The sequence below is a fragment of the Falco cherrug genome, chromosome 2, assembly GCF_023634085.1.
Source record: "Falco cherrug isolate bFalChe1 chromosome 2, bFalChe1.pri, whole genome shotgun sequence".
NCBI classification, from domain to species: Eukaryota; Metazoa; Chordata; class Aves; order Falconiformes; family Falconidae; genus Falco; species Falco cherrug.
This window is the reverse complement of record NC_073698.1, coordinates 17942518-17958626: the sequence shown is the minus strand read 5'-3', so window position 1 is coordinate 17958626 and position 16109 is coordinate 17942518. Positions and strand designations below refer to the sequence as shown.

Below are 16109 nucleotides of genomic sequence, written 5' to 3'. Positions count from 1 at the left end.
CGAAATCTTGCTGGGCAAAGATAAAAGTAGTAGGAAAACAGCCTGAATAGCTGAGGCTTACACGGTAGCGATTTCTTGTCTCAAGGCAAAGTAGGAAGACAGAAAGAGGATTTCAGGTAATGTATTGTGTGGGTGTCTCCCTTGCACAGTTGTGGAACCTTTTCTGGGCAATAGAAGTTCCCTTCAGTGACTTGATAAGGTGGGGTGATCCTCTGCACTGTCTGCTTCCCCCTTTTTTTCAAGCGGTTGGTGGGAAATTCCTTCAGCTTGATAACAGTGAATCATACTATCCTGCAAAGGTTTGCTGTTGTTCTTAAGATGGCTTTTGCTCTATTTGAACTTCCATATGATACGTTTAAGAGTGCTTCTTTGCTTAATTCAACCTCTTGGATGTTCAGAAAATACATTTACCTGGAAGTGAAACTTATGTAGGACACCATTATCCTACTTTACCTTTTCTTCACAGTTGGTGCCCCTTGTACAGCAAACTATTTGGGGCAGTGCCACTCTCTTTGAATCATAGAACAGCCCTGCTTGGAAGGACCTTGAAGGATCACCTGGTCCAATCCTTTACGGGAATGGGAGCCTAGATGAGATAATCTAGTGCCCTGTTTAATTGCATCTTGAAAATCTGCAGTGATGAGGATTCCACCTTGTGTCCTCTCCATGTGGCCCACTCCTTGTAAAGAGAGAGCCTCCATCCTCTTTATAGGTGCCCTTTAAATACTGAAATACTGTGATGAGGTCCTCCCTTAGATGTCTCTTCTCCAGGGGAAGAAGACCAAATTTCAGCCTTTCATCCTAGAGCAGGGTCTCCAGCCCCTTGATCATCTTCATGGCTCTCCTTTGGACACTTGCCAGTCTGTCTGCATCTTTCTTGAATAGTGGGGGCTGGCACTGGATGCAAGGCTTGATGAGTGTGGCTTGACAAGTGCTGAGTGGGATGTTCACGTCTCTGTCTGCTAGCGATGACGCTGCGGATGCAGCCCAGGGTTGGATTTGCCTTGGTTGCTGCAGCAGCGCACTGCTGACCGCTGTGCCGCTTGTTATCCACCAGCACCCCTGGCTCCCTTTCAGCAAGGCTGCTCCCCAGCTGCACAGATCTGAACCTGTACTAGGCTCTTGGGTTATGTTGTCCCAGGTGTAGGACCTTGCACTTATTTTATTAAATTTCATACAATTCTAGCCTGCTCTTCCAGCCTCTCCAGGTGTCTGTGTGAGATGTCTTGCCTGTCTAATGTGTCTACCTCACCACCCGGTTGGTGTCATCAGCAAACTTGGTGAGGATACTTTCAGTCTCATCATCCATGTCATTTATGAAGATGCTGAGCAGTGTGGGATCCAGTGTTGATCCTGGGGCACCCATCTGTGACAGGCTGCCAGCCTGAGTAAAATCAGTGAAAAGCGGTTACTTTCTGTGAAAGCTTTTTAGTGTCAGGCATTATTGCAGTAGTTTATTTAATCATCATCTTCCTCTTATTTGCTTTTATTTGCATCAACAGTTTAACATGAAATAAAACATAAATTTCACCTCAAATCCTGTGTTCAGTTTTGGGCTCCTCATGTCAAGGGGGACATTGAGGTGCTGGAATGTGTTCAGAGAAGGGCAATGAAGCTGACGCAGGGTCTGGAGCACAAGCCTTATGAGGAGCAGCTGAAGGAGCTGGGTTTGTTTAGTCTGGAGAAGAGGAGACTCCGGGGGGATCTTACTACTCTTTACAGCTACCTGAAAGGAGGTCATAGGCAGGTGGGAGTTGATCTCTTCTCCCAGGTAACAAGCGATAGGATGAGAGGAGATGGCCTCAAGCTGTGCCAGGGGAGCTGTAAATTGGGTATTAGGAAAAATTTCTTTACGGAAAGGATGGTCAAACATTGGAACAAGCTGCCCAAGGAGGTGGTGGAATCATCATCCCTAGAGGTGTTTAAAAGATGTGTAGATGCAGTGCTTAGGGACATAGTTTAGTGGTGGACTTGGCAGTCCTGGGTTAGCAGTTGGATTTGATGATCGCAAAGGTCTTTTCGAATCCAAATTCTATGATTCTATAGCAGTGTTCTGTGAGGATGTTTTTAAAAATTTTGTATAACTTCCTCTTTCCAAATACCTGTGGATATTTTTTACTTTTTTTTGTTAGTATCTCCAAAATACTGTTAATTTGACATGAGATATGTAGCATTAAACACTTTTGTGATGTTTTTGTAGTAACTGGATTGTGGTACTAAGTATGCTGCAATCTGTGGAAAAAGGCAATGAACTTGTATTTAACCTCTCATCGTGTTTAGGCAAGCCTCAGTTCAAGGACGCAGTAAAGCTGAGAAAGGTTTGGTTGCAGTAGTGTTGAAGAAATGCTACAGCAGTGAGCCAAAGCTACTTTCATAGAGAAAATGTTGAAGTTGGGGATGAGAGCACTTATTCATACAGAGGATGTGCAGAGAAGAGGGATGAAGGTTGATTTTGGCACGGTTTGGGTTAGTACTAGACAGCATGGTATCCTGAGCATAGGGGCTCCACTTATTGTTAGGATGTGTCTCAAGAGGTCTTTGATGTAATGTAGCTTTGTAGTTCCTAGGTTTAGCTGCTGTTCATCAGCCTTGTGGAAGAATGTTAGGAGAACTGGTTTGGAGGTTTTAGAGTGAAACAAATCTGGTATGTTTTCTTATCAGTAGGATGTGCTGTATTGCAAGGTATGTATATAGGATCTGTCTTGAATTTTTTGATTTTTCTTTGATTTGAACAAGAAACTGACAATCATTGTATTGTTCAGAATGTTTTTAAAATGCTGCGAATACAGATTACTCCTAGATGGCAGTCTTAAAAACATACTTACAACTTCTGTGTGTTACTAAATAAAACCAAGTGCACAACCCTAGTTTTCTGGAGGAAGGCAACCCTAATTTTCTGTGTACAACAGTGGGCTCAGGGTTGACTTCAACCACTCAAGATTAACAGCTGGGGAATAAATAGCTCTATGAAGGTGCTATGTAGTTCCTCAGATAAAAGCTAGTCAAATGTTAGAAATTATTGGGAAAGGAACAGTGTACAAAGGAAATGGTTACACAGACATGTTACTGATTTCTGCGTAATACCAAGTAGTGTATGCGCTCCTGGTCCCATTGTCTCAAGGAGAACTGAACAGCCTTGGAGAAGGTGGGAAGAAAGATGTCAGAGGTGATCTTGGTACAGACTGTCCAAAGAGAATATAAAGTTTTTGAGATGGGAAAAAAAATAGACTGGAAGAAGTTAATTTGAGGGAGTTCTGTAAAATCATAAGTGATATGGAGAAGGGAATAGAGAATTGCTATCTGCTGTTTCTTTCAGTGGAAAAACTAGGTCATATTAAGGGATTTGCAGGTAGCCAGCTCAGAGCAGACAAAAGAATGCCGATGATTTTTTGCACGGAGAACTTGTAGGGCCTCTTGTGTAGTGTGTTGCAAATACTGACACTTCTGCCCAGACAAGAATAGTCTAAAAGCAAAAATATATGTTGAAAGTTATTGATTAAAAAGCTGCTGAGCCTCAAATTGCAGGAGGATACAGGAATATTTTGGGGATACCTCACTTTAGGCTTAACACTATATCCACTCTTGTCAGCTTCCCTGGACATTACTGGACATTTTTCAGTTGGGATACTAGCTTAGATTCTCAGATCTGAGTGCTGAGAAATTCAATACAGGGAAGCTGGATGGAGTATAATTTGTGAAATACTAAGCACCATGGTTTTATAAGTCCTTTTTTTTTGTGGCATGTAGAAAGGGATCTTGAGACAGTAACATGGTTTTCTACAGGATTTAACCATTTGAGGTGCTTGGTCCCTATAGAGCCTTTGAGAAACTTTTGCAATATGAATTTTCAGCCTCTTACTGAAAGTGCACATTCTAGCCTGTGTTATTTTTCCACGGTGTTATCGTTCCACTTCTGAGTAACCTAAAGCTAAGAGACTCCATGACTTTCAGGGATTCTCTTGGGTGCGTTGATTAGCACTGAAACATATATTAATGATCAGATGGTTTTCATTGCTGTTGCTTGTGGAGCTGCCTTGTTCATCATCATATGATGTCCTTGAACTGTTTCTTTTCTGTGCAGTAAGAATTAAAATTTGAAGTAAGGAGAGGACATGTTGAAGGTTGGTAGTTTCCCTCCCAGCCCCCTTTTTGTACCAGAGTTTTAGAATGTGTTAGCAAAAGTGTATAATAAGCATTACATTCTATTCAAGTTGATGTGGGACAAAGAAGGCTATAGAGTTTCCTTTATCCCTGTTTTGCCTAATAGAGAAATTTAGGAATGAAATTTAAAAAAACCCCACAAAACAAAACAAACCCAAACCTTGTTGCATGTTTCCTCTTTCCATTTATGGACCAAATAACCTAATATTAAAATATGTCAAAGGGCGACATTTGAAAGACTTCTTGTATAGCCACTTGGTTATTTCTGTGCAAAATCATTTTAACGTTTTGTAACATGGAATCATGAGGGTATTGTAGTTGCCATGTCAGAACTCTGCTGTCTGCTTTTCAGAGATGAAACTGACTTACTGCCACCTTTTTGCTGACAGAATAACATTTGTCTCATTGTTGAAGTTGAGAGACACTGTGACTTGCAAAGGCTGGAGATGGAAAAAAATGGTAACATAGTACCATTTAAAACAGCATTTGATAGAGAGGTTAAATCTTCTATATTTAGCTTAAGTAATTGATGTTGTCCCCATTGTGTCACACATCTAGCGACAGTCTGTACTTAGCTACTCCGGTTTTGGTTTTTATGTTTTGAACTTTTCTTAATAAACTCTCTTTTGAATTAAGTTAAAAACAGGTTTTGTCATGAGCAGGCATGAAAATCTTTCTTTTCTTCTGTCTGTTCAGAAAAAGAAGTAGAAAACGGACAAATGAAAAAAACCTAACCTCCCCTTGGGGATATTCTGCCTTAAGTTTTATGCAGGAAAAAAGTTGCAAATGGCAAATCAGTTGGTAGGGATTTATTGCTTCTTTGCTTCTTACTGAGGAAGGAAAACCAGTCCTCATTTGAAGAAAATAATGATTTCTGAAGTTTATGAACTCCTACAGATGTTAGTCTGTTCATTAAGGTATGTATATTATTGATAGTATCAGTAAGTGAGAACAGATTAATGTCTTAAGTGTACTGACTTTCTCTGCTTTACTTAGGTTACTTTGATTATGGTTAGACTATCTGCTGCTATAGTGATGGAACAGAATTGGGAGAAAACTACTGCAAGGATTTATCTCAGTGCATTTTGACTGTCTTGCTTGCAAAGACAAAAAGGTGCACAGGGACTTTCATGTGTGGCGAATGTAGTCAAGACAGTTATTTGGTGGTTGCAATCTTGGAAGCTCCTGCTTTTTGCTTTGGGAAAGACAATTGGGAAGCTGCATAGGTCTTCACTTCTGATAATCCGAGAAGTTTGGAGAAATGACTGTGCTTCAGTAATTCTCTTTCTGGAAAGATGAGATGTTCAGCCAACTCACCTTAAGGAGCTTTTAGATATGAAATATTGAAAATTATTAGTCCATCTTCTGTCGATTATGTAGCTGAGGCTAAGATAACAGGGAGCTCTTTAGTTCTTGGTAGGACATTAAGGAGTCTGAGAGAACCTTCACTATCTCTTCAGAAGTACTGCTTCTCAACTGGGCTTAGTAGAAGAATCTGGGATTGGCTCACTCTTGCAGATTCCATATCCACAGTAATCAAGAGATTAAATATATAGTAGACTTTGAAACAGTTATAGAAATAATTTCTTTAATACCTTTTATTTGTAAAACAAGCTGAACAGAAGAAGTTGCTTCTTGTTGATTTATTTTTTTAAAAATTTATTTACTGTTTCATGGGTTTTGCTGGTTATGTATGTATACTTCTTTTGAAGAACCAAAATAGCAGCCAGCTCATCAATAGAGATTTCTCTTTTAAATTTTGGAAACGTGTTCTTTTATTTGTGTTGTCTGTCCTCCCAACTGCATTGGTAAAAGCCAGCAGCTGGTAATGTTTATGATAATGATCAGTAATCAAATAATTAAGTGTTGACATGCAAATTGTTATTAAGCTCCAGAAATAGCGTCTTGTTTTGATGAGTGTGATAGTTCATGACAGTACTGTTTTAGTTCGCAAGTTAAGAACAAGAAAATAATCTGATAGGAGTTTTGATTAAGTCCAGGGATGTGCAGTTTTCATATAGACGTGAATGCTTTTTTTTTTTGGATAAAAACTAGGAATTATTAAGTGTTGAATTATTCTTGTGTCTGTGCTATGACATGCACTTCAGGGTTGCTCTTCTGTTACTTATTTTTTTTTCATGGACTTTGAGCCTTACACTCTTCAGTCTCTGAGGGTGATGTGATTTGACCATTCCTTGTGCAGAAAATCCTGTCTTTTCTTTAAGGATTACTGGTAGATTACAAGTTTCTCTTGATAGCTGCACATATTGATTAAAAAAACAAACAAACTTGAGTGTTGATAAATATGTCAAACAAGGTATATTCTTTAAGCAATGTAAATAAAATGATGCCTTGAAACAAGTTCATTGCACAAACAACAAATTGTGTTTAGTTTTACTTGTTTAGGTTTCTGAAAAAGTTGATTTGATATGTGCAAGGCATTATTTTTGGAAACATCTTGTCTGATGCTTTTGATTTAGACTTCTACCTTTGTATTTGTTTTACATGTTTTGAATTATTTTGTTTGAAAAGAGGACCTAAAATGTAAAAAAAAAAAACCCAATGTGCAACAATGTCACTGAGTTCACTGTATTTGAGCTCTAAACAAGCTGTGAAATCAGCAGGTTGTCCTGGTGAAGTATGATCAGATATTTCCTCATAAAAGCCTAACCATTGGGTTGATGCAGTGACTAGTATTTGCTGAGGTGATGGAATGCTTTGGCAGTATTTCACACTTTAGTTTTCAGTGGAAAATTACAGAAATTTCTCCTTAGACAGAAATTAATAGCAAAACGTATCACTGTTAGGGGTTATAGAGCTTTTATTTGTTGCAAGTTACTTCTGTGCTCTAATGCTAAGCATCTCCTTTTGTTCTTTCCCTTCTAAATCCTTTATGAAGTGTTATATCCCTGACTCTCCCTGTTGAAGGAAATAAGCTTGTCAGTGTTACTATACTCACTTAAATCTCTTAGTAATATTAGGAGATTAACAGCCCTGAGAAATGAGTGCTGCCTTTTCACAAAAGGTTTTCAGACTTGACAAAGCACCTTTGTATGCATTTTTGCAAGCAACATCTTTGGTTTAAGAGACAGGCCATTGCGGAAGGCGAGTGATGAAGACAGATGTCTTCATTGTTATATTCTGTAAGTCCTTCCTTCAGAGCTTGCTCTGCCACAGGAGTGGAGAGGTCCTACATTAACATGAAGTATCTGCCTGCACTTTCCTAGCAGTAGTAGCTACTGTAGTGCATCTGTTTGTGTTGTCTGCAGCTGTACCAGCAGAAACAGTTACTATCTCCCAGGTGTTTCTGAATGAAGATTGACATCTCCTACAGTCTGCTCTTTAAATTTCATGTCTGACTGTTCTGTAATGATTATTGATCACAAGAAGCTTAAACGATTTAAGTGATGGTAATTTCATGACCTGTCTTCTATGCCTTTTGGCAAGTGAAAATGACAAAAAGTGATGACATTTCCAGCTGGTATGGCTGTGTCTGGGGGAGGTGGAGGTACAGGCAGCACTCTGTTGTGATTTGGCAAGTTGGGGTGGAAGCTAAGCCCTTTCTTGTGTTTCAACTGCTGACCTCCTCAGGAAAGCTTTGTGGATGTAACAATGATCAGAATATTGAGGGTAGAAAAATAGTCTAAGCGTTCACAAAAATGGGTGTGTTTTTCAGGTAGAGAATTGGTATAAAAGCATCAGAACTGCAAGAATTGAAGTTAAGCAGTCATGTAAGCAGGGCTCTCTGGCCCTGAGCTTCGGGGTGATGGAAGCTGTGAGGGTAATACAGTCCACAGTAACCCTTCTGATAGCCGAATATCAGAACTGGTAAATGATTTCTGTGGTTTCTATGATAGGATGGGAGTTGGTCCTCAAATTAGAAAGAAAAGCTCATTACTCGGATTTTGGGTCTAGTATGTTGATGTCTGAAGGACTGGGCTAGGTGTTAGATCTTTTGAACTTGTCTAACAGAAAGCTGTTACTCTGTTGCTGAAAGGAGTTTTTTACACACTTCTTTCCCAAAGTGCACATTTTTTCCCTCTTTCCTTGTGTTTAAACTGGTAGCCTTGATGGTGTTGCCAGAGGAGTAGCTTGGAAATTTGATCTGCAGGAAGCTAGACCCTGCTGGTGGTGGGATTCATTTTGTGTCAGGATGGTCCTTGACTTCCCCTGAGGCCGGACTGCAGGGACAGGCCTGTGCAGGGAAGGTGGTGGGAACACGTGAGGGGGAGTGTGGAGAGAATGGAACGGAGCCCTGCTCTTCAGTGGCAGGTAGCCATTAGAGCAGCTTAGTTGTTACTCAGTGTTGGGTATTTTTGTCACACTGTATTGATCTGGTGTTGTGCTGTAGTTTCTTCTGATTGTTGGAGAAAAAGGGAATTTTTCTTGTTTTGGATGGAGAATCACAGAACGGTCAGGGTTGAAAGAGACCTCTGGACATCACCTAGTCCAACTACCTGCTAAAGCAGGTTCACCTAGAGCAAGTTGCATGGGATTGCATCTAGACAGATTTTGAATATCTCTAGAGAAGGAGAGACTCCACAACCTGTCCGTGCAGCCTGTTCCAGGGCTCCGTCACCTTCAAGGTGAAGAAGCTCTTTTTCATGTTCAGGTGGAACTTTTTTGTTGCAGTTTGTGCCTGTTGCCCCTTGTCCTGTCGCTGGGCACCACTGAAAAATGTCTGGCCCCATCCTCCTGACACTCACCCTGAAGGTATTTATATGCATTGATAAGATCCTTCTCAGTCTTCTGGGCTAACCAGGTCCAGCTCTCAGCCTTGCCCCATAAGGGAGATGCTCCAGTCCCCTCATCATCTTCATAGTCCTTTGCTGGACCCTCTCCAGTAGTTCCCTGTCTCTCTTGAACTGGGGAGCCCAGAACCAGACACAGCACTCCAGATGCAGCCTCACCAGGGCAGAGTAGAGGGGGAAGACACTTTTGCAAGAGGATCCGTTCATTAAACGGTGTATGCTCAAGTATACACTCGACCTGCTGGCCATCTTCCTCCTAATACACCCCAGGGTCCCATTGGCCACCTTGGCCACCAGGGCACACTGCTGGCTCATGGGCAACTTGCTGCCCACCAGAACTCCCAGGGTCCTTCTCTGCAGAGCTGCCCTCCAGCAGGTCAGCCCCAGCCTATCCTGGTACATGGGGTTGTTCCCCCCAGGGTGCAGGACCCTACACTTGCCTTTGTTGAACTCCATGAGGTCCCTCTCTGCCCAGCTCTCCAGCCTGTCCAGGTCTCGCTGAATGGCAGCGCAGCCTTCTGGTGCATCAGCCACTCCTCCCAGTTCTGCATCATCAGCAGCTTTGCTGGGGGTGCACTGTCCCTTCATCCAGGTCATTGATTAATGAGTTGAACAGGACTGGAGCCAGCACTGACCCCTGGGGAACACCGCTGGCTACAGGCCTCCAGCAAGACTCTCTGAGCTCTGCCATTCGGCCAGTTCTCAATCTACCTCACTAACCCACGCTTCCTGAACTTACCTGTGAGGACGTTATGGGAGGCAGTGTCAAGAGCCTTGCTGAAGTAAAGGTAGACAACATCCACCGCTCTTCTCTCTCATGTACCCAGCCAGTCATTTTGTCACCGAAGGCTATCAGGTTGGTCAGGCATGATTTCCCCTTGGTGAATCCGTGCTGACTGCTCCTGGTAACCTTCTTTTCCTCCACATGCTTACGAATTACATCCAGGAAATTGGCTATCGAATGGTGGTGATTATCATCTGAAGAACTAGAGGTTGACCACAGTTAAAGATGGGAAATTGAAGTGGTGTCTGTAGGTCTCTGTAGGAGCATGGAAAATTTTCTCAGCCTTGGTGAGAGCTGAAATGGTAAAATTAGGATCAGGAAACAGTGTGGGTCAGGGTTTCTGTGAGCTGGGGTGGGAGTGTTTTAAGTTTTCCTCCCTAGGTGACATCCCTCCACCCTTCTGGATATCTTTGAGGGATTGTCATTTAACAATCTCCATTTATTGTGTGACCTAGACCTTGGCAGTGACTTTGACTTTTTCTGCTTCTTTCTGGGGTGGCGTGGTGTAATTTTTACAGCTTTTGGTGTTTGTGTTTGCAGTGTATTACAGGCTGTTTGGAGCAAGTTTTATTATTCATCTAGCAGATACTGTTGTCAGCAACCATGCAGGCTGGCCTTAATGACCCACCTAATGAAAATCAGAAAGCTTTCCCTGAAATTGATTTCCTTCCTCATTCAGATGGGGGCTGTGAAATCCAAGACCCTTTGGCCCGCTTGCGGTTAATACTACCACAAGTGTGGCTCTGTTCACCTTGGCAAACATTGCTAACATAGTGCTGTACAGTAATTACTGTTTTTATAGCACCTTACCAGCCTTATAGACCTTTCAGAGCCTTGATCAGTAGGCCAACAGGCCAGGTTGGATGGAGCTTTGAGCAACCTGGTCTGATGAAAGGTGTCCCTGCCAGTGGCAGGGGTGTTGGAACTAGATGATCTTTCAGGTGCCTTCTAACCCAAACCATTGTATGTTTATACTTCATCTCGTGCTTGCTGCAAAAGAGACTATGAATAACTTCATTAGGGTGATGTAACATAGCACGATGTTTGCCCTTACTGACAGGTTATTGCTTTTAATGGTCCTCTGTGTTCCTGTGTAGCATGCACAGCCATTTGCATAATTAATGCGTTACTTTGAAGTTGAGGTGTTTCAGAAATGTAACATCCTAGATTTATGAAGAAGAAATTAAAAATATTGCAATGGTGACCAAAAATGTACCTACTGTTAAGTATTCTTTTGTAAAAGGGAAGGGATAAATTGTTGGATATTTTTGTGGTATCATGAAGTATTAATGAATCTTAATGTGAATGAAATGCTTGAATTCCTGTGGGATGAGAAATGTGAAGATATTAGAGCTGGCCTTCACAGCATAGAACAATTGGTCTGACAGGGGACTTAACTGGCCTTTCTTCCTTTTCTACATTTTATAAAATGCTAGGAAGCCCTGTGTCATTATAAAAGACAAGTGGAATAGAAAAATGAGGTTTGAAGAGCTGATAAAGTAGTGTAGACAGATTTTCCTCCTCCCCTCGTATTTGAAATAATTGTGTGTGTGACTGAGGGGAAAGTATTCATCAACAATAAAAAATGAATATTGTAATTTGATGGTAGAGGAAGCTGGATAGTTTTTAAGAGATAGAAAGGATCAGAGGGTATCACTGCTAACTTTCTAGTCTCATGTTAAATACAACTCCTTTCATCCTTCTAAATCTCTAGGCAGCTTTCTTTTTATTTTACATACAGATATGGTTAAGAATCTTTTATATTTTATATCTTTGCCTAAGAAGAAACAAACTTTCACCTGGTGCTTTTGTGTTTGTGTGTTTGTTTTTAACTCTGGTGGTATTGCCACTGCAGATCTATCTTGCCTAATCCCATTTCATTTAGTATTCAGGAGACAGTCTGCAGTTTGATGATGATTTCTAGTCATTCTGTGTTTGGACTATGTATTTGTATATTTCAGGCAAAACAACAATGCATGTCTTTTATTAGGATCATGTATCCCAATTACCTAAATACTTGCCTGTAGTTTTTTTTCTGTTTATTCTTAGGTAATAGATATTTCTAATAAGAAGTATGAAAGCTCCATTTGTACTGTATTTATGTTAACTTCATTTTATGCAACATATATTTGTAACTTTGGTAATATGAAGAAAATAATTTTATTTAAAATATACCTGTTATTATAGAGAAGGATAAGAGGCTAAATCTTCTTAGACAGGCAAAGAGCATATTAAATGAAAGCATGTGGACAAGCTGATCTTGATTGGCCTTTGAGATGTTTATAGATTTATATGCCCAAGAGCTGCTAAAGGGGTGGAATGGAACTGTTGACTCCACTGCAGGTCTTTATCAAGCAAAAGTGAAATGGAGTGTACAGAAAGCTTGTCCTTTTCCCAGTCTAAGTCTTGGCAAATATTTCATGTTTACTTGTGGGGGAAACAGGGTTGCAGTCTGTTTTTGTTGTGGTTTTCCCGTCTAGAACTATATTCAACGTCCTGTTTCATTTCTATCCAGTTATAAGCTTATGTTTTGTGTATGTGTGGCTTGTCGATGTTTTGTGAGTCGGATAGCTGAGGTTATTACCCTTCACTTGTCCAATGTGGCATGCTTGGTTACTTTATTTCAGTCAGATGAATACATTTTTAAGACAGAAGGGCCATCATCATCTGTATGGACCAGAACAGAAAATACCAGTCGGTGATTTCTTCATGAGCTTTCAAGGGTGTTGTCCCCGATGGACAGATGCCTTAGGATGGCCGGGGTTAGCCAGTGAGCTCTCTGGGTCATGGAGAGGTAGCAGGAAACATACCTGCATTTTTTTGAGTCCCGGGTGGTTTTGGTGACCCTATGTTACGCTTAATAGCTATTTCACTCTCACTGGATTATAGCACTGCTTATCCTTTTATTGTTTTGTTTATTTAAAAACTGGAAAACTTTTGATATTTAAATAAATGTCACCAGCATGCTCTTAACTCATTCGTTATTTATCCCTGCTTTTTGAATTTTAAGATGTAGCATTCACCCTTGTAGGCTGTCAGCTTCATTCTAGAGATGGAAGTCCTAGTCTTGGCCTCTTCATTTGAGCTGATGTAAACTTTGTTTTGTTTTGTTTTGCCAAGTCCCTTCTTTTAAAATTAAGAAGTCAGGATAGCAGCCTTGCTTTACTTGCATTTAAGTGCATTAGAAAGTTTATCACCTGGGGCTTCTAAGAAAGTAGATGATGAAGGTTTAAAAGGGTGCTTTGTTTGGGCACAATGTGTAGTGTGTTTTTGTTCTTTGTGCCACTTTCAATATTGCTAACAAAAATGTTCAAAAATAAAGCAGCACTCCTGCCTTGTGAGTTAGCTTTTTTTTTTAATAAAAAAAAAAAATCTTATTTTTTAGCATGTATTTCTGTTCATTTGAACCCTTACAGAATACTGGTCATCCTCCTGCAGGCCTTGTTTTCTATCAGTACAAAAGCTGCAGATTTCCTTCTTGACTTACCAAAAAAGAGAAACTGGCCTGTGGTAGGGAGGTTATTGCCTTGTGCAGTGCACAGGCTTGTATCTAGAACTTGTTACAGAGGTTCTCAATGGGTTTTCTAATGTCCAGAGTTGTGGGAGGTTGTTTTGTTTTTTGTTTTTTTGTTTTTTTTTTTAATAGTGGTCTTTTCTAAACTTGTTTGCAGTCTCTTGGTTTATGATTGAAAACACTTTCTGGTAAAACTGGATGATTCAGGATGAAAACCAAACTCCACTTTTAGTTTTTGCTTTGACTTCAGTTATTTAAAAAATAACCCCACAAACAAAAAACCAAAACCAAGCTCAGACTTGCAAGACTTACCTCACACACAATTAGGGTTGTAATAATATAAAATAACTTTCCTCCTTTTTAATCAGGTGTAGTGATATAGTGCACTTTGGGATAAAGAGTTTTCTAATGACCAATTATATTTAAGTAAATTTGTTTGTGAAAGTCATGTTTCTGCTGAAAGTGTTAGAGGGAACTTCAGAGGCTGAAAAGGTTATTTTTTTGATGTAGTTTATAAAAAACCTTTTCAGGCATTGAAACTGTCTGCAATGTTGATTGTCTTTTTCAGAAATAATAAAAGTATTTCTAGTTTATCTCCATAACCAGAAAGGAAAGCATATTCTGCAGCCCAAAATGCTAATCTTTATACACTTGTATACTCCTTGGGAGCATTTGTATGGACTTCTGCAGTTCCAAACTTTACACCTGGCTGAGATATTTTCAAAGGTGAATGTGGACAAGGACAGGCTTGCTAACTCAAATTAACAAAGCAGTAAATGATCAGTGCTTTGTAATGGAGTAATTGCCCAGAAAATCTTTTGGAATGGAAAATCAGAAGTCTAGTATATCATACAATACACAGTTCGTGAAGGTTGTAAGAACAGAGGACTTCTTGAAATGAAGAATGGAAGTTGAATGTCTTTGTATCACTTTTGTTTAGGATGACAGGATGAAATCAGTGCTAGAGGAGCTGCAAAGCTGTAGCTTGAGGAAGGAGGATGCATAATATGTTTTAGCTAAATTTCCCCTTCAACATGTAATCCAAAAGGATTTTTATTGCAGTCCTCTAAAAGGAGAAGTCTTCAATATTTTATATGGTTGTGTCTGTGTGGCTTACAAAGGTGTATCTGTAAGTGCATGCTACAGAACTCTGCCTGATTTTCTTCTCTGTTCATTTTAGGCCAAATTTAGTTATGAAAAGGAGCAGAAGCGCAATCTGCTAAAGCATCTACGAGGTGAAGATACGTGGATGCTTGCTGATGTGAATGAACGCGTGGAACAATTGGAAAAGGTGACAGAACTCTAAATCATTGAACTGTGTTGTTAGCTTTACAGCATATTCATATGAACAAAAGGCTTTGAGGGCTTTAAGACTGTCTTTAAAAACCATCTGATTTCTGAATTCTTTATTAGCTTTTTCTAAGTAGAAATAATCTTCTACTCAAAAAAAAGAAAATTTTCTGTCATTCGATTCCAGCTTTAGTTGATACCAAATGCAAAAGAGCAAGCACTGCCAGACAAGAATAGTCCTGTGGGAAGAAATCTGGGGAATCCAAGGCTTTGTAGCAGTCCCTTTTGTGGTCATTCACAGGAGAAGCCTTAATGGAACCTCTGAATATCACAGCCTTTTAGTGTAGAAATCTGTGCAGGTATTCCGGCAAAGGACAGTTTTGTATTGATGATGCAGTGATTCCCAAAGAAATAATTTCACCAAAATAAATGTAGGGTGGAGGATAGTCTATGTATAGTTATAGTGCCTTAGTTCCAGTGAAAAAAATATTGAGAGAGGGAAGAAAAATTGGTTATGGGTGTGAGTCTTGTCCTCCCTGCCCGCCCCCCCCCCCCCCCCCCCCCCCCCCCCCGCAACAGAAGAGAGAGTGAGGGTAGTAGAAGAAAATGTAACTCTACCCAGCTGTGTGTGTGTTGCCTTTTTCAGTGTGGTTTGGTAAGTAGGTTGTGATTGTTTTTCGTGTATGTGGGTGATTTGGTTTACTGGATCTCATTTATGAATGTTTACTTGCAGGAACATTCTGTGCAGAAAAAAAAGAAAAAGGATAAGCATTCAAAAAAAGCTAAGAAAGAAAAGAAGAAGAGTAAGAAACAAAAATCTGAAAAGAAGGATGATTTACTTGATAGTTCTTCGGTGAGTAAGAAACTTTAAAATGCTTTAAAGGACATTTTTAAAACTGCACCATTTTAGTCTCTGTGGGTACATATGGTTAGTAAAATTACGACTCTTACCATTTTCTGTTGTGAAAAATCTGTGGCAAAGTTTGTCTTTTTCATATACAGAGTATTTAATCAATTTAAAAGATGCTGTTATGGGAGTGCTTGTGAATTTTGTAATACTGCGTTCACTCATTGGGAACTAAGGGATTTATAGTTTTTCAGCAGAGAGAAGTTGAAAAAAATCCTCATTCTAGGACAGAATGGAAAAATTAAGTTTCCCTGTAGTCAGTATATGGTAGAATGATGTGTCTAAAATTGCACATACTTGACTTTGATTTTAAGCATGAGTTACTGCTGCCTATCGCTGTGGATGTTCAACCATGGAAACTCCCAACAACAGAGGATTTGTATGGGGGTCTGAAGTAAGGCTCAAACTTGTGCATTTGAATCTGTGAACAGGTGCCTTCACATTGAGGGGCACTCTGGCAAAACAGTACGGACACTGTATTAAAAATCTGGGTGCTGCTTTCTGGCTACATTGTATAAAGCATCCTCCCAGCATTTTTGTGCAAGTCAGGTGGCACTGGTTTGGTTTGTTTTTAATTAGAATTTTTTTATTTGTTTCAGAGTCTGTTTTATTGAGTGAAAGAACATGCAGTTTGATGAGATTTATTTTCCAGGGACTGGTATCAGACGTGAACTATTTTTCAGTGTGGGAAGTAACCAAAGG

At 40.0% G+C, this 16109-nt stretch overlaps 1 protein-coding gene across 1 annotated transcript in view; it reads left to right on the top strand.

Annotated features, from left to right (window-relative positions):
* The window catches only part of CWF19L2 (CWF19 like cell cycle control factor 2), a 90535-nt gene that overhangs the window by 1067 nt on the left and 73359 nt on the right, over positions 1–16109 (top strand). The window contains exons 2-3 of the mRNA XM_055702431.1: positions 14391–14501; positions 15234–15353. Coding sequence (XP_055558406.1) covers positions 14391–14501; positions 15234–15353 — 231 coding nt within the window. The remainder of the gene's footprint in view (positions 1–14390; positions 14502–15233; positions 15354–16109) is intronic.